At 41.7% G+C, this 27,375-nt stretch overlaps 1 protein-coding gene across 1 annotated transcript in view; it reads right to left on the bottom strand.

Annotated features, from left to right (window-relative positions):
- plch1 (phospholipase C, eta 1) overlaps positions 1 to 27,375 on the bottom strand; it is a 73,017-nt gene that overhangs the window by 21,530 nt on the left and 24,112 nt on the right. Inside the window, exons 4-12 of the mRNA XM_061827356.1 lie at positions 17,756 to 17,902; positions 15,677 to 15,920; positions 15,011 to 15,140; positions 12,546 to 12,716; positions 11,783 to 11,876; positions 9,879 to 10,082; positions 8,742 to 8,862; positions 6,989 to 7,160; positions 2,220 to 2,327 (exon numbers count right to left, since the gene is read on the bottom strand). Of these exons, the coding sequence (XP_061683340.1) occupies positions 2,220 to 2,327; positions 6,989 to 7,160; positions 8,742 to 8,862; positions 9,879 to 10,082; positions 11,783 to 11,876; positions 12,546 to 12,716; positions 15,011 to 15,140; positions 15,677 to 15,920; positions 17,756 to 17,902 (1,391 nt within the window). The remainder of the gene's footprint in view (positions 1 to 2,219; positions 2,328 to 6,988; positions 7,161 to 8,741; positions 8,863 to 9,878; positions 10,083 to 11,782; positions 11,877 to 12,545; positions 12,717 to 15,010; positions 15,141 to 15,676; positions 15,921 to 17,755; positions 17,903 to 27,375) is intronic.

The raw sequence follows: 27,375 nt of genomic DNA, 5'->3' as shown, positions 1-27,375 counted from the left end.
AACAGTCGCACTCACAATCACACCTAGGGGCAATTTAGAGTGTCCAGTTAATGTTGCATGTTTTTGAGATGTGGGAGGAAACCAGAATGCTCGAAGAAAACCCACGCAGGCACGGGGAGAACATGCAAACACCACTTAGGCGGGGCCGGGATTTGAACCCTGGACTTCAGAACTGTGAGGCCAACACTTTTTACAGCTGTTCCACCGTGCCGCCAGTAATACAACAATATGTTAATTATGCTGGCAGGGGAAGATAATGGAAAGAGTTTTTCTGTATGATGTAATTTGTAAAAGTGCCTGCAGCTGCCCCTGACTCAACGTACTGCCCTAAAAAGTCTCCTTTATAGGATATTCCCACTACTTATCTGCATCATCCAAATTCATTACAGCCCTTGCCCAACAGTGCACTCGGAAGCAATTTAAAACAGTTTTGTTGCACGGGAAGGAAGGAAGCAAGGAGGCAATTATCACACATTCCAGGCCACTGGCATTAAATTTGAGTCTACAGCCAAAGATGCTTATCTGGATGTGGTTTTAACGAGCTCCCCATATATATATATACGTATATATTTTTTTTCGTAAGGGAATAAAAAGCTACCGTCAGTAGAAACCTGCTAGCGTCCCTTTAAAAAGGGTTTCGCTCATCCAAAGTGGCATCTGCAGCGCACGCGCCTCCAGCTAAATATGGGAGACCGCTGCCGAATTGAGTCACACAGGGGGAACCATGTGACAAGTGATTGGAGTGCTGTCCTGCTTTATGTCATAATAATAACGAGAGTACGCCGGGGCATCGTGAGATAAAGGACGGGTGGGGAGAAAGATTTTATTAAGAGAAAATAGGCGCAATGATGATGAGAGGTTTTGACATTCAGTATTTGTGTTGCGCTCACGGATCCAGACTATCGCCTTTACTAAACCTTAAGAGATCCAAGGGGACATTTCGTGACAGTATATAGGTATTTTCAAATAAACATACTGTTGGTAAAATTGTCAAGAAGATGCTCATTTTCAAAATATTAGAATTGTAATTATGTTAATTAGATTAGCCTAAAATGGCAAAACTGTTCCAAGTGCCATACAGGAAAAAAAAAAAAGTGAAGGCACATTCATCCAAATATTAACTAATACTACTACTTCAAGCAAATTTTATGTTAAGTTTACAATTTGGGCTATATTCATCTCCACTCCATCACATTTCATCACTCACTTCTTTACTATATTACATTTTTCAGGCAATCTATATTTAAAGGGTGTTCACACTTGGTGTCATCTGGCAAAGTGCACATTACAGCAGTGAATTAAATGCCTGTAAAACATAATCACACTAAGAACACACTTACACAAAAGCTGCTGTTGACCACAGACCACAAACACACGCAAATTCTCCACCCCCACCTGGCACTACATAGACTACTCGCTACGACAAGTACAGTACTGTTCTATACATTTTACACTTGCATTTAGTTTTTGGGCCACTGGTTAGAGCGTCGGCTTCACAGTTCTGAGGACAGGGGTTCAAATCCCGGCCCCTCCTGCGTGGAGTTCGCATGTTCTCCCCGTGCCAGCGTCGGTTTTCTCCGGGCAATCCGGTTTCCTCCCACATACCAAAAACATGCAACATTAATTGTAGACCCTAAATTGTTCCTAGGTGTGATTGTGAGCACAGCTGTTGTCTGTCTCCACGTGCCCTGCGATCGGCTTGCAACCAGTTCAGGGTGCCCGAAGATAGCTCGGATAGGCTCCAGCACTCCCCCAACCCTTGTGATGATAAGCGGCTCAGAAAATGGATGGATATACTGTATATATACTAATAATGACTCTTTTTGTCTGAATTCTGCATTGGCCTGATGACTTCCCAATTAATACATCTATCTCGCCAAACAGCTTGTGTTCCAAAAATAATATTAAACAAACAATTTTCCTCAGATGATGAGCAACTTGTCGCAGTATGTCAAATTTCCACTTCACACTGCAGTTCTCAGTTCTCATCGCACTTTTCCTCTTGAGTGTCTCAGGTTTTCACGGACATCACTCACACACAAAATAAGCAAAGCACATTTGAGGAGTTCATCCGTGAGATGCTCACTGAACTGATGAATAAGATTTCTGCCATAGTTTTTTCTGAGGAAAATGTAGTCATGGCATTTTTGGAAGGTTTGACATTGTTCCATTCAAAATTAGCATCAATTAAAATGATCTTAACGTAAGCAGTTTCTCACATTGCTGTTCTTGAGCTTGAAGTCGTCCTCAATTTCGTCGGCGCTGTCGTCGTCGGACACTTCGCCTTCCTCGGCATCGGCGGACAGATATGCAGGGAGACGCTTGCCCTGCGCCATGCGAAGGAGACAGACTGGTAAATATTTGCAAATTGTGGATGTCAAATGTAGCTCTGATTAATCCACGATGTTTGTGTGCGATATTGAGCCAGAATCATCCATACAAATACTTGTCGTTAAATTTTTGTATCTAAACGAAATTTTATTACCTTTAATGTAATATATAAAATAAATTACTGCACTCCTAATATAAGTCACTTAATGGAAACAACATTTCAGTGTTTTTATGATTGATTATTCCTTGGATTAATAATTTGTTAAAACGCAGCAAAGAATTCCGGCAAGGTTTTTATCAAAAGAGAAAGAGAAACAATCCTAATTATTAAATTGTTCAGAGCCAACAATTATCATGTCTGGATTGTTTACTCAAGCACCCTCAAATGATAACTTGAAGTCAAGTTAGTTAGGAAACATTTTAACTGAAGCACAAATGTGTCTTCATGAAATACAGTGCCAGAAAAAAAAAAAAAGAACTATTACACTTGTGCTGGCACGACTGGCACTTCTTTGTCTTTCAGTTTTGGATTAAACGCCATCCTTCCATTTTCTGTTCAGCTTTTCCTCACTCGAGTTGCGGGGATGCCGCAGCCTATCCCAGCTATTTGTCTTGAACTATTTAATATAAATAGATAATAAAAAAAAAGGTCCAAAGGCTTATTAAAATAAATATTTTTATCTGAGGCGGCACAGTAGATCACCTGGAAAGCATTTGCCTCACAGTTCTGAGGTCCCGGGTTCAACCCTGGCCCTGCCTGTATGGAATTTAAATGTTCTCCCCGTGCTTGCGTGCGTTTTCCCAGTGTACTCCGGTTTGTTCCCATTACTCAAAATCATGCATTAATTTGAGACTCTAAATTGCCCTTATGTGCGATTGTGAGTGCCAATGGTTGTTTGTCTCCCTGTACCCTGCGATTGGCTGGAAACCAGTTCAGGGTGTACCCCGCTTCCTTCCCAATGACAACTGGGATAGGCTCCAGCACTCCCTGCTACCCTTGTGAGGATCAGCGGCTAAGAAAATGGATGGATGTATTTTTATCTGATGAAACCACAGTTGTGCATACACGAGAGGACCGAAAGCTTTTATGATATTTCACTATAGCCGTTTCAGTTGGGTGGTGACCAATTGAAGGTGTTCCTCGCCTCTCGCTTGAAGACACCCGTGACCATAGTGAGGATAAGCAGTACCAAAAAAAAAAAAAGTGGATGGATGGACCGATGTGGCTCCCAGGTTGGCCCATGCTTTAAAAATAACACCATACAAAAAAAAAAAAAAGCCTACTATATGTTTAAAGAGGAGGCCTACTTCTGAAAATGACTCATGAGGTTCTTTTTGCTGGCAGACTCCTACCCACAGACGCAAATGTACAATCTGCTGCCGACTCTTACAAAAGCTCCCCAAGAGAGGCTCTTCCGGTCGAGTGGGAGCCCATTAGTGCGGGTGGGAGTGGGAGTGGGGAGGTTTTCTGAGCTTCTCCATAAAAAAAAAAAAAAAAAAAAAAAAAAGTCAATGGCCAGTTCTCAGCCCCTCGCTATCTCTTGGTTTACATCGCTGCCCCAACATTTTAAAACACAGACGGATGTTTTATCACCACTCCCTTCACTCCTTATTTGTCACACCTGCCATTTTCTTTTGCTGCCCCGTACTTTCAGAGGCTGCTGAGGAGTTAAAGAGGAATAAAATTCTTTGTCAGGAAATCAATAAGGCTTTATCACATTTTTGGGCTTAATGCTCGGAAGATATAAAAGCTTCTTGTAGGGGAACAATGCAAGCCTTTGTCTTCACTCTGTAGAGGACAGACATAAAAACAAATGCGCTGGAAAGTTTTCTTCCGCTCAGAAGCTCACTCGCTCGTTCGCTCTCTCTTTATGTCGACCAGCGAAAAGCTCTACGTGTGCCGTAACCCTGGGCAGCCTTTTTGTCCCTTGTGAGGATAAGCAGCTCAGAAAATGGATGGATGGATGATGGATGGATGGATGGATGGATGGATGGATGGATGGATGGATGGATGGATGGATGGATGGATGGATGGAAAAGAACTGAACGTAGGTAAATGTAGATGCACTAAGTTCCAAAGGTTGAAACTCATTAGTGTTACCGGCCACATCGTAAATCAGAAGTATAAAAATAAAATAAAATGAATTGGTACCATTTTTGGCAAACATTTTAGCATGAAACATGAAGTATCTGCACATAACTTGCTTTAGCGAGCCCCATCGAATAATGTGGTGGGCCCCATCTGGCCCGAGCCTCATGTTTCACACCAGTGTTTTAAACAAAGACTGATCCAAAAAGGGGGGACTCGGAGAGTCCAGGATCTCTTGTACTGATTTGAATACAACTGCAGAAAATCTTCTTTTGCTAGATATCCTTAAAGGGGACGTAGTATGGAAAATTGACTTTTTGTTGCTTGTATACAAATAGCTGGCTCTCTGGAATGGCTCGTCCGACTCCTTCAGTGTGATATTAATTAAACCAAATCCAAAAATGTGTCTGTGACCAAGCCAGTCAGCACTTGCCGGATTACACAACAGGTGGAAAAAGTTTGGTTGAGAAAATACTACCAAATACAGCATTGAATAGAAGACCCGAGAACCCAGCTACATGAAAAGTCAGATTCATTTTTTGAATTCAATAAGATTCTTGTTGTAGCACAGAAGAAAAATGCAGAATTTTGTAAAATAACAACTTGGTGCACTAAAAGGGGAAATTTGGGGATTTCTTGTGAGCTAATATCGTACGTGTGAGTCAAAAATCATACAAAATGAACGGGAGTCTTGCGCGTAGACAGAAAGCAGCAACAATGCCAAATAAACAAGCACTGAGAAGCACTTTTGCAATATCATCATCATGCAAATGCACAATAAGTGGGATTTTGGCAACAATTTCCGCTTAATGAACAACTCCAATATTTATGCTTCGGCCACATTAAGGATGCAAATATTGCCGCTTTTGTATTTCATTGTGTCCTACTCATAAGACACATTATGAGACCGTTGCCACGGCATGATATGAATTAGTTTGAGTATTGTGAGGAAAAAGCGATTCCCCGTGCGTCATTAAAACTGTGATTTATTCAAATACTTTGCGTTTTTCAATTTATGTGCATTGTTTTTGGTATGAAATGGACCCTCACTGGCTCCTTTTGTTCTTATTAGGAGGTAAATTGAGCACACTCAAATGAAATGACATCCTAAATTCCATTATTTTATTTACTCATGTCTTCAGTGGGCATTTGAAATATTGCCAAAGCAGAAAAAATTTGGGCAATAATCTGCGATAATACGGCGTTAATAAATGGGGTTCATAGCGAGGTGCCCCTAATATTTTTATCAAAATGTACACAAATGCATTTCACCATATTCTAGGAACCTCAAATAAACATCGTACAGTTGTTCCTTGATTTATCAGGGGGTTGTGCCCAAAATCCAGAATCTGTATATAGTACCACTACACAGGGAAAAGACGGTCAGAACAGCTCTGTAAGATGTAGTAATATATATATATATATATATATATATATATATATATATATATATTTTTTTTTTTTTTTTTTTTTTTTGGTTGCATTGTATATAAAAATATATGGCTGTGAGTTCATCTGTCTGTCTACAAGTGTTGCTTCTCCATTTGTGTTCAAATATGTTGTTGTTTATCAGGTTATAACCACAAAATTCACATTATTTGATAGGCCATCTGTGGCGCTTTGGCTTATGCATTCACACTGAGATGGCAAACGATTGGTTGTAATGCATGAGTAGTTTATATTTGTTTTTTTTTGTTTGTTTATTTTGACAGCAATCTCCAACCAGGAGTGAACAAAATAAAAAATGGTTGAGTGAATTTTTGTTTTTTACTCTTTATTTATTTATACCCACAAATACTAAAATAATAAAAACAATTTTGGGTTTTGATGAGCAGTGAGGGTTGAAATTCATCGATCCATTATCCAAGCTGCTTATCCTCACAAGATTCATGGGAAAGCTGAAGCCTATCCCAGCAAGCTTCGGGCGAAAGGTGGACTACACCCTGAACTGGTCGCCAGTTAGTCGCAGGGGAGATATCGAGACCATCACTGAGCGGGAATCGATCCCACGGTGCCCGCACCAAAAGCAGGTGTGTGTACCACTACACCATCAGTGAACATTAGGGGTGAAATTCACTTGAAGGTAAAAATCTGACTTTTTTTCCTCGTTACATTTGGATTTTTTTGTCCTCAAGAAATCTGTATTCTTTTTTGCACCGTTATGACATAATTCTTGGCCTGCAATTGTTGTTTTTCTTGTCTGTGTGGCCCTAACAAATCTTCATAAGCATTAGTGTGCATACCTGATGTTAAAAAATAATAATAAATTGCTTTATGGAATCATTCAGTATTTTTTATTTGAATTCGCTCTCTCTTTGCAGGGGTTCTCCAAATGTGTCCAATTGCCGGGATATCTCAAACCCCTTCAGGTCCCACTAACAGTTTTTCACTTGAACTTTGGTCCCTGATCTGGTGAGCCCTTTCCAAATATTGAAATGTCTTCTAGCTTCACCTCAAACAAGTTTAATTTCCCTTTTTGCTTTGGGGCATGGGTGTGCTCACTTTGCACTGTGTATCTCGGGCGGTTTCAAAGTTTAGAACCCGTACGTTGTGTTGGTTTCGTCTTACTTTGATGAGAATCTTGCCCCGCAGGCTCTGAGGGCTGGGCAGCGTCGTGGACTCTCTGCTGAGCACGTGGCCGACGTCCAGCTTATCGGCAAACACTTCCCTCAGATACTGGGCGATCTTCTTCTGCTGCTGGATGCTGCAGTGGTTTTCGATGGACAGAACCACCGGGTACCTGCCGTGCCACACGCACAAGAACACGCAGCCCGTCAACGTAGCGCGATGTTGAGCACGCGCTCCAATCGACAGACGGGAAGTGAATGATTCAGCGTCTGTGCGTATCGTGTGTGGCTGTTGTACGTGTGCCGGTGTTTTCATTTGGAAAAGTGACTCTTGGCCACACGGTAGCGCAAATGTCACCTTTGTCAAAGTGACAGCTTTGCCTCGAGGGAAGCGTGGCTGCTTTCACAGCTGCACAAAGCGGCGCACAAACACAAACTAGAACACACACACACACCATCAAGCACTACATAGGCCTGTGACAAAAAGGAAACACAGAGCGAGCCATCCCATCATTTCCTTTGGCCCGTAGTTACACCCTGAGATTATTTCAGGTGAAACATTAGTGTGTGTCAGTGTGTGTGTGTGCATCTGTGCACGTGTGTTCATGCACGTGTGGTGGGATATCACTTCCTCGCAGCCGGGGGCCCTTTATCATAAAAACAGGCAGCTCTGATGATAAGGTGAATTTAAAATAGGGAACAGCAGTGAGGATTGAGAAAACCCTGATTTATGAATTTATGTAACACAATATCTCACGTATGATACACTCTTAGGAACACTACACCCCCCTCGCCTCACCCGCTAAATTGACAGCAATAATTAGGAAAAGCCTTCTACTTATGTATAATGCACTATTGATTTGCTGCTACTCATGTTCAAAATGTGTTCATGGATTATCTGTATTTTGTGTTCTTTAATCAAATGAGTTTTGCATAGTGTGCATGTGTGTTTTTCTATTTTTATTTGCATTTAATTTTCGGTTTGCTTACATTCTTTTCCCCTGGCACAATTGACCATGACAGAACAACTAGTAAACTCTTAGCATAGCCTAGCTTCATGTACCTTAGCGCCAATAAAAACAGAACCACTGATGAATTGGACAAGGCGGCGCTGCCGAGCACACAGAACAAGCTGGCAATTGAAGTAAATAACAGCTAAACGGGCACAGCAACTCGGTGCAATTCTATTTTTGCTCCGACAAGCCTCTGCCAAAGTGAAACTCCGCTTCAGGCTTAATTACACCGCTTGAATCTGCTGCCGTGCTGCCACCGGCTTTAAAGGAAATAAATAGCTTTATCAGTGGAGAGCAAAGAGTCTGCGTCACTTTGCCGAGGTTATGTTGGACTCTGCGGAGACAAACGGCCGATCCTGAGGGGATTGCGAGGAAGCGCTAGTGAGCAGATGGTTCACTTAGATGCTCGCGAGGCCCAAAAAGAACTTGTGTTGTGTTGGAAAGCCAATGGTGACTGTTTACAACAACAAAACAGCTCTAAGACTGATGGCACGCACCCTGTCTCCTATGGATTAAAAATTCAACATATATGCATCTTTTAGGATTATTTCGCAACAGTTGAATCGAGCCAACTTGTTTGTCGAAGACGTTTATGGATCGTTGTTCCTCAAAAGCACAGATATGGATGAGCGCATGCGATCAATAATGCAATTAATGTCACATAAAATTGTATTGTTTGCCGACAGAATGTCACTATTGTTTGCCACTAGGGAAATAATTAAATGTCACTGGTGGACTCACTGGTTATTGATGAAGGCGTATTTGTTGATGGCCTCGATGACGGACTTGAAGGTGATCTTGGAGGTCAGCGTGTAGCCGTGCTGGACCATGGGCTCGCCATCTGGACCGTCCCAACAGTCCACTGCAGAGGGAGGGATGGAAAAAAAAAACATCCTGTGTATCCTTCACTTTGTAAATGAGGGCTTCTTGTCTATGTTAATTTCTCTTCTCATTGCTTATACTCAAGGTGAAGTGAGGCTTGGGCTTGAAGATCCACTATAGACACACTCGACTTTCCTAAATTATAACGATAAACAGCGAAGAACACTCGAGGTTGAAAGCAGATTTTTTTTTCTTTCCTATAGTCACCCGCAGAGCGGTGCCAGTCCACGTCGATTATTCTATGATGTCATCCGTATTTCTAAATTTGTCAACCAATTGACTGCAGCCTCTAAATACAAGTGATTTAGTGGCACCTTGAGGTATAAGTTTAATTCGATCTGTGAGAAACACCGTAATTCAACGAACTAGTATCTCCAATAGTTTTCCCCCAATAAAATAAATTACATGAAACCAATCAAGCCCATCACCCAAAAACAACTACAGTATTTCTAATGTGTTCAAAAGGAAAATTGTGACTCTGTGACTTGACCACGAGGGTGCAGTATTATGCAGTAATGTATACGCAAAACGAAGAAGAATAGTTTCACAAGTACTGTAGATGACTCAGTGGGCTGCTGTAATATTTGTTGTTTTTCGTAAAGGATGAAGACTACATGCCCAGGTATTGTTATATTGTATGTTTATATGTGTTGCTGCACCATTTGTGTTTAAATATGTGGTGCTCAAAGGGTTTTTCAGACCCAAACTATCAATACAATTTTTTTTGTCCATTTGTGGCATTGTGTGCAAAAATTAAGCTGGCAGAAGGCAAAATTGTGTGGCTGTTTCAAATACACAACAATTGTTTTGTTTTGGGTTTAATTTGAATGTAAAATTGAGGCTGGCATTAAACTGCTTAAAGCCTCTGTTTAAAAAAAAATGTTGATAGATCATCGTATCTCAACGCAACACTATGTTTGCAATAAAACCACATCGTCTAGTTCTGGGAAAAAAAAAGATCTCCTTCTACGACATGACTATCCCACGCCCGCTAACCTTCCACGCAGCGGCAGCCGGACTGCAGAACCCAAGCATACATGTCAGTCTTGGAGTGCGACAGGAGCTGGTCTCCTGTCAAATACGTGTTGTGAGAGGAGGCGATGAAGTAGTTGCACAGAGGCTGATCCATGTCCTGGTTCACGTCGTTGTGCAGCGGGTTGAATATGTCGCACGTTGGACTGCGCATGAAGCTTGTAAAACCTGGACAGGGAAAAAACACGCGTGGGTGAACAGGCAATGGAATGCTAATCAATATTCATGCTTCAATACAACAAGGACGTGTCATTTTAGCAATATTCATTCGGATAAATACTGTCCAATTTAAATACATGTGCTTATACAAAAACACACTATCATTTTGAGATTTTCCCTCAGAAGATTTAAATATTCTCTCAATTTTTCCATCTAATTTTTTTTTAGCCTCAAAATATTATAACGTTATTCAGTTCCTCGCAACCGTTATTGTTGTAATTTTTTTGTATTGATTGAGTTTGCTTTAAGGAATAGCAAGAATAATTTCTGTTATTTTTTTAATATCAAAACTATCTGTAAAAGAGAATCATACATTTTGTAACATTATTTTCAAGCTCTTCTAGTAAATTAACAATTTAATGAAATATTTTTTTATTAAAATGTCTCACAAGCTGTCAAGTTTATTATTGTAATATTACTTGGATTATTTTTCTCACTTTTTATACACAAAATATATATATATTTTATTATATAATCGAAATAGAATGTTTTTAGTAATATTACAAATTTATTTGCACAAAATAAAAACAATGTTTGTGTATTATAAATGCAGTCTTGTATTATTTTTTTTTAATCTCACACTATTAAGCGTGTTCTTTTCTCATTTCAAATTGATATTTTTTTCACAATATTTCAGAGTAATTTCAAATTTAATTTTTTTTTTCTCAAAATATAATTTTTCTCTAGGGATTATTCTGATATAATGTAAAATCAAAGCAATACCCTGTATATATTTGATCATTTCTCTTGCAATGCGTTATCGAGGAAGTCATGACGCGATTGCTTCAAAGGCAGGTCGACCATCCCGCAAAAAAGGAATATTGAGGGACGGGGTTTTAATGGTAAAGGATGAGGACACAAGAGAGTGGGAAGAAAGCTTGAATTCACCCGCAGAGGTGGGAGGATGAAATGAGAACGGAATAGCCGTGATAATACGGAGAGCCAAAAGGGCGCTTTGCAAATGTTGGGGGAAAACGGCCTTGCTGTGGAAACGCAGTTATCAGAGCGGACATCCATCTTGTCACGCTTCTATCGCATTCTTGAAAGTATTATCCCAGTATGGCAGAAAAGGTTATTTCTGTCACAAAGGAGGATGTCGAAGGCCTTGGGCATTAGGCCGACGTCATGGCGTGATCAGACTCATTGCGCCGCCTCCCACGACGACGGCGACAATGACATTAGTCTCGCTCCTACACCTCCTTGCGTCGCCTCGCGTTCGCGCCGAGCTTCGACTTCCCAATTTTCTTACGCCTCTTCGGTCTGTGGCCTCCTTTAAGTTGAGCCTTCAGCTGGCACTCGCCGTGACACTGAGGGGGAGTGAGTGCTCGCTAAAGAACTAATTATTTATGGGCAAACGCATTGGCACGGCGGCCCCCATGACGCGTCTGCCAAGCGAATGCCCGCTCGCCGTCTCATCTTCGTGTTCAAGTTCACCTCAAGTGGTTCTGACTGGCTTGTTCTTGCGCACAATCCGCACCTCGTCGGTCACGCCTATGATTGGCTGATCTTCAGCCACAGTGTTTTTTTTTTTTAAATTAGAGGTGTTATCATCATCAAGGAAATTGTGTTAAATGCTCAGCCTTCCTGAGCCCTTTTCCAAGTATTTTCTGCATACATAAATATTAATACTAAAATACAGCAAGGCTCACCTTCAATCCCCATGAGCCCTTTTTGTTTGTTATCATCAGACACCTCAAACTTGTCAATGATTTCGGCGACGTATTCCGGAGTAACGTTGAACATCTGCAGACACAAACAAAAGGTGGAGGCGTTTATTTGTACTCAGTATGACAATTTAGATCAAGTGCACGTGAAGTTTAAAAGAATATAAAAAGTAGGAAAAAGAAGTAGAAAAGAAGTAGCGCTGAGTTTCTAGAGGGTCAGTGACTCCTGCACTAAAACAACAGGGCATATATTCTTTATCCTTAATAAAGACTGACTTATACTCCAACACGTAGCTATGCAACACTTCTTTGTGTATATCTGAACGTCTCTACTCACTGCCCTGCAGACGCAATGTGGAGCAGTGAACGACTATTTGAGAAATGACTCTTTTGAGTCGAGTATTCACAAGCAATTAAGGATAATCGGCTTTTGGGTGAGTTGTCAGAAGATACGTGAAATGCATGGTTTCCCTCCCAGATAATCCTAATTTGACCTCACCTTAACTTTTGATTGCACATGCCCAACTGTTCAATGATTCGTTATGTCATGCATAGCTTTCAGAAACAGGAAGTGGCCAACTGAGGTTAAGGGTGCACTCGAGTATCATCAACAAAGGTACAGAGAAAGCAGAGGAGTCCCAGAAAGGCATAGAAGTGGCACACCCCGCACTTTTTTTGTTTAGTCTGTGTCAAACAAACAGCATATTGGAGACAAAAAGTAGTACTGTAGATGCCAAGGCGTGCCCACCTTCTGCTCGCAGCGCAACAGGTTGGCCAGCTCGTCGGCCGTCAGGTGGTCCTTCCTGTCGCTGTAGGCCATCATGAGCAGGAAGAGGTCCCGCCGGATGGACATCATCTTGTAGAAGACGGCGAACTCGTCGTACGTCAGAGTGCCCTGCTGATCGTCCGTGTCTGCTTCCTTGAAGCGGGAAAAGTCACGTCAGTCAGCCCAGAAATGGCGCAAGCCAATATCCATCCATCCATCCATTTTGTTTGCCACTTATCCTCACGAGGGTCGTAGGGAGTGCTGGAGCCTACCCCAGCTGTCAACGGGCAGAAGGCGGGGTAGATCCTGAACTGGTTGCCAGCCAATTGCAGGGCACATTGAGACAAACAGTCACACTCGGAATCACAACTTGGAGCAATTTAGAGTGTCCAATTAATGTTGCATGTTTTGGGGATGTGGGAGGAAACTGGAGTGCCTGGAGAAAACCCACGCAGGCACGGACACAGGTGGGCCCAGGATTGAACCCTGTCGCCTATTATATACACACACACACACACATATTCCAATAAACCATGAGGAATCATACTTTCAGTTAAAGGTCTTGGTGTAGGTTTTCCAGATATGTTATTATTGTGTCAATATTATCTCACGTGTTGATGTAAACGTTGCGGATCTGTTACTTCATTTTAAATACTGTAAATGACGAGAAATCAGTTATCCTATTCCACAGAAATAGAAAATGTATCATTTCATCTATTGTTCCACACCAAGCATGCTTTTTCTACATTTAATAGCTTTGAGAGTCCACTCCCTCCCCTCATATCGTGGCCCCCATAGCCTGAGGACACGCTCGGCACGCGTCGCTGCTCGTTCCGGTCCGCCACCTCACAATGACAGCCCGCTGCCACGAACTCATATCACCTGCATATCTCGGGGACCCATTCTGCCACCCAATCAAATAATGGCGGCTAATCCCTCCGTCGCTCGACAACTCAGAATCAGCTCGATGTGTGCATGGACACAGAATCCACACGCAAATTCCTTGATGGGTCTCTGACAAAGATGTTTTTTTTTTTTTGCGTGCCATGGTTACCTTAATTCGACTCTAAAAAAAAAAAAAGTCCACAGGGTTGTGTAAAACTAAGCACACGACAGGTAGCAGCAGCTGCAAAAATCTTTTTGCAGGGGATATAAATGGAAGTGCTGTCGTTCCTCTCATTTCTGCGCAATAAATTATTTTGAAGGCACCATTTTTTTCCGCAGAAAGCCAGGCTTTTAAATCATGAGGCCTAAGTCAAGTCACAAATGATTGAAGATGGCCAAAAAAAAAGTCCAAACTAAAAGCGCAATGATCTGTTAGCTGTTCCATGCAGGTTCCTAATAAAGTGAGAATTTGAAGGTCATTAGCATTGCACTGCAAGCATGCTTGCGTTATCCTCCTAAGAAAAGAACACAAATGTCCCGTGTGGATTTGCAACATTGCCCCAGTGCGACTTCTTAAAAAATTAAGGAGCTCCTATGACTTTTATCCTTTTCCCCCTTGTCTAAAACTTCTCACCTGAGAACATATAACTATTCATGCATGTTGAGTGTACATAGTGATCTAGAACTGTCAATTTTAATGACGCTGTAGAGAGCCAGGACATTTTATTAGGTATGCAACGTGGTCTTGACAAAGAATATCCTGCGCATTTTTGCCTGATTAACAGAACGATTCCCAACAAACGAAAGCCCTTTTGTTTTTTTTAAATCATTGTGCATCAAACTGAAAGCGGTTTCTAATGATTTGCTAGAGGAGAAGTAATAATAAATAAAACGTTCTGTTGGTGTCCATCAAATTTAACGTTTAGTCACTCACTGGATTTAAATATGCATCAAGAACGCTTTATTAGGTACGCCATAAGAATAATAAACATATTCTGAAATGAAATCTTCGCTGAGAGTGTCAATCAAGACTATCTTTGTAAAGATGATTTTGAATACAACTCTTGTATTGGATCAAATTACATTGTGCAAGTGTACCTAATGAAGTGGGTACTATATATAACATTACCTACCCCGTAGTTGCCTTTTTTAGTGCTAATAAAACATTACAATGCATAGAGAAATGCCGGCCATGATGTACGGATTAGAGACGGTGGCATGGAAGAAACAACAGTAAGTAGAACTGGAGGTAGCAGAAATGAAGATGATGGGGTTTTCGCTTGGAGTGAACAGGTCGGATTGGATTAGAAATGAGCTCATTAGAGGGACAGCCAAAGTTGGATGTTTTGCTGACAAGGTTCGAGAGAGCAGACTTCGATGGTTTGGACATGTTCAGACGCGAGAGAGTGAGTATGTTGGTAAAGGGTGCAGAGGATGGAGCTGCCTGGCAAAAGAGCGAGAGGAAGACCAAAGAAAAGGTTGATGGATGTTGTGAGGGAGGACATGAGGACAGTGGGTGTTGGAGAGGAAGAAAAGAGAAATGTCTCAATTTTTTCCCCCACCTGGAACATTTGCTTGACCTTCCTCCGTGGGAGATTGACGTTGAGCTTGTGGAGGAGCTGGTAGATCTCATCGATGTTCAGTAGGCCGTCGCCATTTTTATCGGCTTCCTCAAATGTCTGCTTCATCCACGTCACCACACGCACGTTAAGTATATTTGTCCCAAAAAAATTAAAATTGAAACGACACGTTTTTTTTTGTTTTGTTTTGTTTTTTTATGGTTTGTTTTGGGGTATTAAAAGGATCCAGAAAAGGTATATCTATTAGATGTCATAGATTTTACATATTGTGATCGATTTTGACTCAAGTGACTCATCGCGATAATGATAGTTGTTAAGACATGATTATAATTTCTGTCCATTTAAAATGTGGCAAAGTACACTACATTGTTCCTTGTGTGTTATCAAAGTCAATCTCGTGTTACGTGGTGACGCCATCTTGAACGATGACAGGTATGACAGTAGATTCTGGAGTGTATTGAGGTTTATGTTCCACAGATCTACGTGACCTATTTGTTTTGCCCAGTCTGCCTCAGTTGACATTAAATTAATATGCTGTTAGCATTGTCTTTGTCAGTGTTTGAAAATAAGTTCCTCACCCATCTGCAGTTGAGTAAATAAATACTTCCTGGGCCATTGTACGTTATGTTTTGCACGGCAAAAGGATATTGGTCGTGGGTGCGCTGCCGCTTGGCCAGAGAGTCCTCGTCGCTGATGCCGGCCATCAGGTAGCGAAGACCTGTAACCCAGGTCCGGGCTTCGTCTGAGTTGGACGTGACCAGGTCCAGGGACTCCATGTGGTTGCCATGGTAGACCGTGAAGCAGCACGCCGGGTCCAAGCTGCCCTCGGGATGCCGATGGAAGCTGTCCGACTGGCCGCCTTCCGTCACTTTGTACAGCGAGTCGATGGTGACTGATGGGGGGGAGGCACAAGGGAAAATCAGAAGACTACAACTACTTACCCAATAATCCATCCAGCTAATAAATTATATAAATACTCAGTACGCATCAAATGTCTCTGCTAACATGCATATATTTACATAACTTGAAAAACAGGAGGCAAATATTTGTGTATTTCTGTGTGTTGTGTGTCATTGCTGTGAAACCATTAGAGGAAAATAATTTGAGTCCATAGACATTTTATTAGGTATGCCTTTCAAACATTTTTTTAAACTAACATCCAATGAGGGATTCAAATAAATTTAATACATGTAAATACATAAATCATTAATCCCTACCCCACAGTTTAATCAAAAGTCATAATGTCTGCAGACATTTGCAAATATATTAATATTGATATTGAAAATAAACTGAATGAAATAAAATTTTCCATAAAGTAGGCTTAAATTATAGTTATAGTTATTAGAAATAGTATTAATATCAGTTAGTTAAAAGTTAGCCCACAGTTTTAATACAAATTCAGTCCATCAAAAATACATTCATTAGGATTCAAATTAAAGGCATAAATTTAATAAAAAAAAAAACGAACACATTTATATTTATTAATAAACATAGAAGTAATATTAACAGCTCTTTGATCGTTTTAATTCAAACTATTTAGAACTGCGGACATTTTTGAAATTGTTCCTGAATTGGATGTCGTTGGATTGTCCTGATAAAGTGAATGTTGTGTGTGTTTCTGTTGAGTAATTAAGTTACATTACACGGTACTCTATTACAATGATAATTGGTCATTGCTGAATGACTACACTGTGTAGTCTGAATACTGAAAAAACTTTAGCATCCAGTACAAAACATTAGCCCTAAATATTGAAAAAAAATGATTAATTCAAATCTGGTAATGCCTGTTTCAATATATGTTTAGGTTTTTTTTTTAACCATTGAGCCATATTGGAAGCATTTGATTCCGAGCCAAAGTGTCTTGGTCACAACCCATTGCAGAATGATCCATTTCCCTCCTCCAGCATAATCACGTCACTTGAATTCCGCCTTGCCTGACAGTCTCAATATGGCCGCATCATGTTACACGCCGCATGCACACATTTTTGCAAAGAACAAGGCACGAGGTGTGTATTTCACAATTGTGGCAAGGGAGCATGTTTAAGAGGCTTATCGAATGGTGACAGCCACAAACTGTCATTTTTAAACATGTTCATACACATCTATAGGAGTCTCGGTGGGTTGATATGCAAAAAAAATTGAATAATCCTCTCAGTGACAACAGCAGCAAGGATCACACACGCACACACGCACAAATATATGCACAAAAATTGTGAGTGACTTATGAGTCATTTCAAATGAAATAGGAGGAGAGCATCAAGCCCTTTCTATCACAACATTTGACTTTTGTTGCTGGGCTATTAAATTTTGTGTTTTGAGAAAATTGAGATATGAATGTGTCCGATGTGTGAAATGTATACAGTGAAAGTAATAAAAATGTATTGTGTAGAGGCTAAACTCCCGGTGGGCTTGGCCCGGCCATAACAGCTGGAGGACCACAGAGAAAAACATGAAACATTTATTTGCAGTTTTATATTTAGTGTAATGTGGAGCTTGTGTGTATTGTTTGTTATTTTTTCATGGTTTATTTTCATTGTATTTTTTTTTCTTCTTTTATTATCTTTTCATTGTCATGTGTATTTTCATGTTGTTGTTTTTTTCATTTGTCATTTCGGAATCAGGATTTTTAAATTGCCCTGCTGGAATCGATAGCATAACCTGATTTATAATCAGTGCAGGTGGCGTGTGCGCGAACCATCGTGCGATCGTGCATGCGTACAAACGTACTCTTGGCCTTCTCGCTCTTGCGTGACGGCTTCCAGCGGATGCAGGAGCGATGCTCATCCAGGTAAAAGAGCCTCACAAGCCCTTTGGATCCTGCCTTCAGCTTCACCATTTGCGTCCCAGACTGCATCACACTCATGCATCGCTCCACTGAAGAGGAAACAGACATATTTTTTATATATATTTATATTTATAGTCTTTGTGACTGTCGGGCACAAATGGAGCAGGTGTGCGTCTTTATTTGTCTTTTAATATGTCTCGCTCGATGTGGGCGAGGTCAGAAGTACAAAGTGCGCACACAGGGATGCGGCTGTGTGTGAACACAAGGTCCATCTATCCACTGAGCAAGAGTTCTGAAAGAAGCTCATAGAACAGAGACACAGAGGCATTGATGCACAGGAAAGAACGTCTCAGCCTCGCCGAGCGAGAGGAAGCAAATGTCTCAGTTTCATTCAACACACTGGAACGAGCCGATGTTCTTTAGGTCCACCTGCGTATCTCACGCGCCATTCTGTAGAGGCTCTCTAAAAGACCTATGTTGCTCACCTAAACAGCAGCACCTACTGAAGCACAGAAAAAGCTTTGTTGCATTTTGTGAACAAGTTCTTCCCAAGGTATCAATTTTCACAAAAATTGTGTGCATTCACGATCAGACTAACCTGATTTACTGTAATTTCCGACCTACAAGCGTCAACATTTTTCACAAGCTTTCAACCCTGCAGTTTATGCGGTGATGTGGCTAATTTGTGCATTTTTTCTAACGGCCACAATGGGGCACTCAAGCGGAAACGGGAAGAATGATACCGGTGGAATACATGTGCCAAGGAAGTGACTTTTTACCGGCCCTGTTGGAGCTGTGCTAGCGTTAGCGCTGTGCTGGCGTGTTGCTGCTGTATTACTGACGTGTCTCAGTGATATTTGCTGGTAAGTTTTATTTTAACCGGCTCTGTTAATGTTAGTGCGGCACTAGCGTTAGCGTTAAGCTCTTTCTGCGTACAGTCTTTCTTTGTAAATATCTCGTATTTGAATGTGGGTTTCAATGTGGGCACTTGCGGCTTTTACACAGCTGCGGCGTATGTATGTACCAAACGGTATTTCCTTTACAAATGTACTGGGTGAGGCTTATAACCAGGTGCACTCTGTGGGCCGGGAATTACAGTAATTCTGCCTCATTTCTTGCCATATTTCACCTTCCATCCACTTTTAGCGCTTATCCACATTAGGGTCATGGGTAAGCTGGAGACGTTCCAAACTGACTTCGCGACAAAAGTAAAATACAAGACAGCGGGGTTGGCCCATGTGGCAATAGAGGCAAGTGCTAACGTTGCTGTGGACTCCAGTGGTCACCACAATTTCGGAAGGAAGGGGAGGGGAGAATCACCTGTAATATACTTTAATTGCTGTGTATCAAAACTCTATGTAACTGGCCAATGTGGAGAGAGCAAATAAAATCCATCCATCCATTTTCTTAGCCACTTATTCTCACGAGGTGTCAACGGACAGGAGGCGGGATACACCCTGAACTGGTTGCCAGCCAATCGTAGGGAACATGGAGACAAACAGCCACACTCACAATCACAACTAGGGGCAATTTAGAGTGTCCAATTAATGTTGCATGTTTTTGGGATGTGGGAGGAAACCAGAGTCCCTGGAGGAAACACACACAGGTACGGGGAGAACATGCAAACTCCACACAGGCGGGGCCGGGATCAAACCTGGGTCGTCAGAACTGTGAGGCCAATGCTTTGCCAGCTGACCCACCGTGCCGCCCTGCAAATATAATCTAGCCTAGGTAATTAAGTTGGGTGTGACGATGGTTACATCTATTGAACAAAGAGCATGTGGTACACATGTCTGGAAAATGCCATTTTTTGTACAGTAACATTTGTTTTCCCCCTCAAGCCTCAATTTTACCAACAGATTTGGAACTCAAAAGCACACAAATTCCTCGCAGCTCATGAGAGCAACTCGCCCATGATGAGTACAGTACAGTAAAGTACATCAACAATGACCAAGCACACGGGCATAGCCACTTTGGATGAACCGTGAACCTTTTAAACATTTCCAAGCTTAGTACAATACAAGTACAATAATATGGGTACACAGAGCCTAAAAAAAGTGCTTTAATTTAACGGCAATTGGCTATATCTGACCTCTACCCCCCACCCGTATTGGTCTGTTCTATTCAGGTTCTGCTGTATAGTGTTACTGCATAATAAAGTATTTTATACAGACTTGAGAGGAGGAAGATGATAAATTAACAACAGAGTGTTGTGAAATTAAGAATAGAGGAATGGAAATGATTGGGAGAGGACAGCACGTCGTGTTGGATGACGACTCGCTTGACTGGCTGTCGCTGGCCAGCGTGAACACATGAAAGGTAAATTTTATATTTTTGACATTCGGAGCTGACGCAAGGCATCTAATAGGGGGATGTCTTTATTTTTGAAAAAATATTAAACGAGGTTACATGTAGATGGCAATTTATGCTCAGACAACTTCCAAAAAGATTTTAAGAAATATGGAGAAAATGCAAGAAACCCACAATATGAACATGTGGATGCATAATATGTGGAGCGATCACGTGTCAGAGTTTGTTTGAAATGCTAAGGATCTCCACATGATCTTGAGATGCACTTTAATACTGCACAGGTGAACACATTCAGTCTCCCCATTTTATTTATTTTGACAAAGTCGCTGTCGGTGCTGCAGTTTTGGTTAGCAACAGAGTTCAAATGGGCTCAGGTCGTAGCGTCTGCTAATTGAAGTCATTGCAGTCACTGCATTTGTTGCTAATTTGGCTTTTCTATAGCAGATGGAAGAAGGTACTGTAGGTATTGCCCATCAGCATCAGGGTCTTACCTTATATCCTGGAAGTATTTAAAAATGTTCATTTCAGCGCGATAGAGTTGTGTTGATTGAGCAAACAAGATGAATGTTGATAATGGGGCTGACAATGAAGCTCAGAGTACTACACCACTGTCGTATGTTACGCCGCCAGCTGCACAATAGCTTGAGCAACATGCCATCAACTGCAGTGGACCACAACAAAGGCAAGATTCCGCTCTCATTCCCTGGCATCCGCTGAGCATGTGCGCACACGGAAAAAGACACACACGCATGCAAATATATATTTTATAAGGAACAGGTTATACATCCTCGGGAAAAGCTGAGCAAAGAAACATTCTGCTTGCCATATTACGAGATACGATGCGAAATAATCACATCACTGACACAATCGTGCAAACAGTACTTTACACAACATAAAACTCATTGCTCATATGCGGCTGCTATTCATACCATGCCCTCCCGCAAACAACGAAAAGGTGCAAAGCAAAAAACTGTCAGGCAAAAGGTGTTTGGAATTGCATATAAACACCACAAGATGCCGGCAAAACACTTAAAACGGAGATGGCGATAAGGCATCGATGCCACGGAGTCGAGCATGGACACAATCATGAACCCATGTTACAAAAATGACTGTATTTAGGTGTTAAATTATTCAAACACACACAAAAAAAAACACCTTCATGTGAGACTCGGCAGTAGTATTAGGTAGCACACCAGCCTAAAAGTAACACAGGCTGACGTAACATCGCACATGAGCCAACAAACTTGCGCACTTGTGTTTTAAACTAATTTTAAATCGTACTTATGGCATTTGCACACTATATTAAATCTTGGGAAATAAAGGAAAATTTAAACAAAAATGTTAACTACTCGGGCGGCACGGTGGATCAGCTGGAAAGTGTTGGCTTCACAGTTTTGAGGTCCTGGGTTTCGCCGCCTTTGTGGAGTTTGTATGTTCTCCCTGTGCATGTGTGGGTTTTCTCCGGGCACTCCAGTTTCCTCCCACATCCCAAAAACATGCAACAATAATTGGACACTCTAAATTGTCCCTACATGTGATTATGAATGCAATTGTTGTCTGTGTCGATGTGGCCTGCGATTGGCTGGCAACCAGTTCAGGATATACCCCGCCTCCTGCCCGTTGACAGCTGGGATTGGCTGCAGCACTCCCGTGACCCTCGTGAGGATAAGCAGCTAAGAAAATGGATGGATGGATGGATGGATGGATGGATGGATGGATGGATGGATGGATGGATGGATGGATGGATGGATGGATGGATGGATGGATGGATGGATGGATGGATGGATGGATGGATGGATGGATGGACGGATTTTTACTCCTCTGGCTGTTAGTAGTTACATCAGGAATGGACCAAAAACAAAAAGGTCCCATGCAATTGTTTTTTTTTTCATAAATCTTTGATGTACTCTAAATGGGTTTCCAGGATAATTTGGGTTGGAAAACTTCTGAATGTCCTTTTTCGAGCTATTGTAGTTGCTCCTTTATGCCAGGCAGTTGAAACGGATGAATTTCTCATTAATATAAAAAATGTAAACTAGCTCTGCTCTGATCGTATCGAATATTGTCCCCAATTTAATTATGGAAAACAGCTCGGCTCTATTTGGACCATATCGTGGTGTCGACTCGCATGTGGAAGGTTGAGCAGCCAAGCATTCAAAAGCAACATTCCGTCCGCCGATGTCTCGCTATTATTGCGAAGCACAATTCGCCAAGCTTTAGTTTGCTGGCCTAGTAATTGGGAATGTCATCTGAACGGGGACTTGGGAGGCCCCGTAGCTCAGTGGTTAGGCCACTGGTTTGGTAAACCAGGGGTGGTGGGTTCGTATCCCACTGGGGCGTCCACTCCCTGAGAAGGGTTGCGTCAGGAAGGGCATCCGGCGTAAAAATTGTGCCAAACATATATATGCGTTCATCTGAGATGACACGCTGTGGCGACCCCGAAAGGGACAAGCCGAAAGAAAACATACATCTGAACGGGGACTTGGATTAAAATGAAAAGAGAAGGGGAATATTTTGAGGTTGTGCTTGTCATCTGCTCCCACTCATTGGAGTCAAACCCGCCACGATGATCACCACTGGTGACATGGTGAATGCAACCTCGACATTTACATTTAAGTATTATTGTAAAACACACCATTTGTGGACTTATAGACTGTATTGTATGGCTGAAAGTCATTTGTAAGCAGTAGACAGACTTGTTTTGACCTAAAATATGCATAAAACGGTAGTGAAAATGAATGTGGAGTTTGCCAAACCACACATTTTCAGGGATAAACTGTGTACTATATGTTGCATGGAGGTTAATACAGCACTACTTCACCATCTTGACTACTGAGCATCACTGAAGCTCTTATAGATGGTGTGGGCGTATGCAGCGCCTGGGCCAACAAGCACCATCCAGTCTGTATTATGTAACTGGGATGTATTCCTTGTTTTTGGGGCGTATTCACCCGCGGGCGTCCATTCCGCCAACCCACAAATTCTGTCGTGTGCACACCTCGTTATTTACTCCCTCTGGGGGGGTGTAACCCTGAAGTATGGCATTCCCTCGCATATCACACCGACGGCACATTCTGTCAAAGACTTAAACACGTTTCCTCATCTGCATTCTAGAGGCGGAAGTATGTTTAACACCCCGGGAAGGTGAAAGAATATATTGCACGTTTTAATTCGGTTAACTGTTCCCGTGCTCTGACGGCGGCTGACGGGACGGTGGACGACTCGTGACACCCGGGCCCAAGAATGAATGACTGCCATTTATTGTCATCATACGAAACTGTACAATGAAATTGGAGAACCTCACTGCATACATAAAATGCATCCACGCTCACAGACTGCAAAATACACATCATTTTCTTTGTTTCATGTTTAGTTTGAAGCTTGGCTTGAAGCCTCTGTTTTGAAAAATGGATCCTACTCTGCCAAAGTGCTGCTCATTACGGAGTCGAGTTCACTCCCACTGTACAGTACTCATACTGAATCTCAAATTTTTGCTCACAAGTCATCGTAAACAAATCGCCTGGAAGAAGGCTTTTAACTCAAAACACTCCTAAATTTGGTCGCTTGCATTTCAGACACCACTTTAAAATAAAGTCTGACAATGGGAAAAAATAAAAAATAAAAGAACCCGTTTGGACCTTTGAGTCCTCATTACCGGCTGTGACCATAATCTCAAACAGAGATGGGAGGGGGCACGAGAAGAGGACGGCGGTGGCATGTAAGCAACTTGTGAAGAAAGAAAACCAGCGCTATCTAGCCTGGATTCGACTGCCTTTCACGCAGAATCAACCCTGCTGATGAGGTGTGACAGTCCTTCAGAGCTCAGAAAATAATAGGACACCGAAACACGGGGGGGAAAGAATTAATCAGAGACATAATAATAGGCAGAGTGTGCATTATTTATCTCTCACAATCTTCAAAAGCCCACAGCTTCATTAACGGGTGGCTCTCAACTGTGGCCAGAGTGGGAATGTCGTGCTATTGATCTACAATCTACAGTCGTGGCTCCAGAGAGCGAGACACAGCGTATTCTTCTGGGTGTCATAGCTCAGTTGGTTTCAGGCTACAACTGCATGGGTCTGGCACGACAAGCTTCCAGCAAGAACTTCAATTACATAACAACATCAATACGGTACAGGAGAGGGGGGGATCTGCAGACACACACCGCCGCCACTGGGGAACCACACAATTCCCTCAGCGCGTACATATGTGACAATGTTTTCTCAGAGAGAAATAGAAGAGGAGGGCGGCGAGGAGGAAGCGGGGAAACAAGCTAAAGGGGAATACGCAAGTATGCATTGATTTATTTATCATTATCCTATCCGGTTCTTTAAATAGAAGGGGTACATGAACAGGCAGTTTGCCATCTTGTGTAATGTAGACAGACACATGAAAGAGGAAAATGGTCGTTGAGTGGTTAGCCATCATGTCTGCTTCACAGCTCTGAGGTTCTGGGTTTGAATCACGTGTTTTCTCAGGATACTCCGGCATACCTCCCGCATTTTGCAAACGCCCACGTGAGCTTCATTGAAGAACAGCCGCCAATGAATGTGAATGGTTGTTTGCTTTTATGTGCCAGTGATTAACTGGTGACTTACCTTGGATGTACCCACTGATCTAAAAAAAAACAAGACTGGACGGCTCATTGGCCACCAAAACTGAAGTCCCCATCCGCCATCTTGATACTCCCAAAACAACCATGCCGACCTGTGCGTTCATCGCTAGTTTCGTGGCTGTGAGAAAACATTCCAGAGGTAAGTTAGAAAGATTTATTTGACAATGTTAAAGTTTGTTTGGAAAGGGTTTTTTAATTTTCTGATGAGCTTAATTCACTTGAACAAAGTTTTGTTTACGATTGTTGATGCTTACTTTTCACTCTCTGCTTTGCCTTTATCGGCTGACGGTTTTTCGTGAAAAAGCGATGTAAATATTTTCCAAAACTTCATCAGTGGATAAGCAATAAAACAGATTTTCTGTGAAATTTTTTGATGAATTTGAATTTGATTTTCAAATGCGAGGAAACAAGTTTAAATTTTCTGTCTGAAATTGGACTTCGCAGAGACAGTAAATGAACAATGCGTTGAGCATGTATTTTCCCATTGCGAGTCCTTATTTCCAAAAATATATCTAACTGATTGACTTAAAATTGTCTAAAATGTTTTTACGACAAAAAATACTTACTTTTTTGCTATGTTATGATGATAGTGCTTCACAGCGTATTTTTGGGAAAAGTTAACAGGTCACGGAAATCGGGCCCTCGGTAATATGCAAAGTTTATTGGTAGTCACGGTGTTATATGTCTTTCCTTTGCACTTAGCCTTTTTTGGGCTTATCAAGTCGAATTAAAAATCATTCACGTTACCAGAACTGAAAGAATGTCAAGCTCACATGACCAATTCTGCATGCCAAACTTTGACAAAAACCCCACCATAGCCCAACCTGTAAACCATGTCCTCCACACGTTTTGGGAGTACCAAGATGGCGCCCAATTGGCTTCAACCAATCGACATACCACTCAATGTGTATGCACTATCCAGTCTTTTTTTTTTTTTTTTTTTTTTTTTTTTTAAGATCAGTGGATGGACCTCGCTTTCTTTTACTTTCTAAACAGATAGTAAAGTGCTGTACCGCCACCAAGGACTGGAGTGGAACAGGAACAACTCCGGAACCAGGAGAGAGTCATGCATACTACTTTCCTATGTCACAATAAGTTCTAATGTGTTCCAAAAGTTACTAAACATACTGTGTTACATTTATGAGGGAGAATTACAACAAAACAGGAAAATAAGCACCAAAAAAAAAAAAAAAAAAATGTGTGTTGTTAATCGTTAAGATAGTCACTCGGCTCAAGTATCAGAATCTGATTTATTGGGCAAGTGTGGAAAAACACACAAGAAATTTTTATCCGGCAGTCGGTGATGCCCTGGTACGACGTTCAGAATACACAACAAAGAACAAGACATTTGTGATTATAGGAACTATTCATTATAAGAGTCGTGCAAGATGTAAAATCTTCATTTAGAATAAGTAAGAGATAAGTGTATTAACGTCCAACATTGTGTTAAACTTGTACAGAGTGCCTTTATCCATTCGCGGTTCCTGTTATAGACCAGTGCAATGACCATTGTACAAAGGGAGCAGTTTAAAGTGACGAATCGTGCGATAGTCTACAAAATATATTACTAACACTAATACTTATTGGAGCAGCAGGATATGACTGAGTGTCCTAACATGGCTCAAGGCAGAAAATAGTAGGTTCGCTGATCAAGAATTTGATGACTTAATTGCCTGAGGGAAAAGAGTATTCGAATGCCAGCTAGTTTTGACTTTCATTGATCTATAGCACTTTCCCGACGGAAGGAGCTGAAAGAGTTGGTGGCTAAGATATGGAGGATCCGAAAGGATCCTGGCTGCTCTGGACCTAGTTCGTGTTGCGCGCAAGTCCTCAATAGTGGGTAGCATGGTGCCAACAATCTGTTCCACAGTTCTGATTGTCCGTTGCAGTCAAAGTTTGTCCTTTTTTGTGGCGGACCCAAACCAGATTGTGATGGAGGTACACAGTACTGATTGGATGACCGCTGTGTAGAACTGTCTCAGCAGCTCTTGTGACGGGCCGTGTTTCCTCAGAAACCGCAAGAGGTACATCCTTTGCTGGGCTTTTTTGAGGATGGAGTTGTTCGTCTCCCACTTCAGGTCCTCTAAGACTGTAATTCCCAAGAACTTGAAGGTTGAAGGACAGTTGACACAAGACAATTGGACAGCATCAGGGGCAGCTGTGGTGAAGGATGCCTCCTGAAGTCCACAATCATCTCTACAGTCACGTTGTGTTGACCGCACCAAAGCTCCGTTCTCGCCATATCCTGTCGATACGCAGACACGTCGCTCATATGAATCATAAATGACGGCGGTTCAATCTTTGAAGTTCTGTGTACCTTTTAGAAGCTTATCTGGCATATTGCTCTTCCTCAGGGGTGCTTCTTAATCTTCTGAGAGCCATTTTAGTCCTCATCAGGATCAAGCAAATGATTTGTGCATCAGCAATCGAGCTAAAATTCAGCTCATCAATCCCACTTTCCAAAATTGTGTTCGGAAAAATCTATTTTCTGTCTATCATATTTAAAACTGAAATTTCTCTGAAAATATTTTGAATTGGATAAAGTGGGACAAAATAGATTTTTTTTTCATCTTAGTAGGAGGGTTTTTTTTCCTCTTCCTCCTATTTACTTTCCAGGTCAGCACAAATGTAAGCTGC

Source organism: Syngnathoides biaculeatus, chromosome 8 (assembly GCF_019802595.1).
Source record: "Syngnathoides biaculeatus isolate LvHL_M chromosome 8, ASM1980259v1, whole genome shotgun sequence".
NCBI classification, from domain to species: domain Eukaryota; kingdom Metazoa; phylum Chordata; class Actinopteri; order Syngnathiformes; family Syngnathidae; genus Syngnathoides; species Syngnathoides biaculeatus.
Note: the sequence above shows the minus strand (reverse complement) of the source record. Positions and strands in the feature narration are given on the sequence as shown.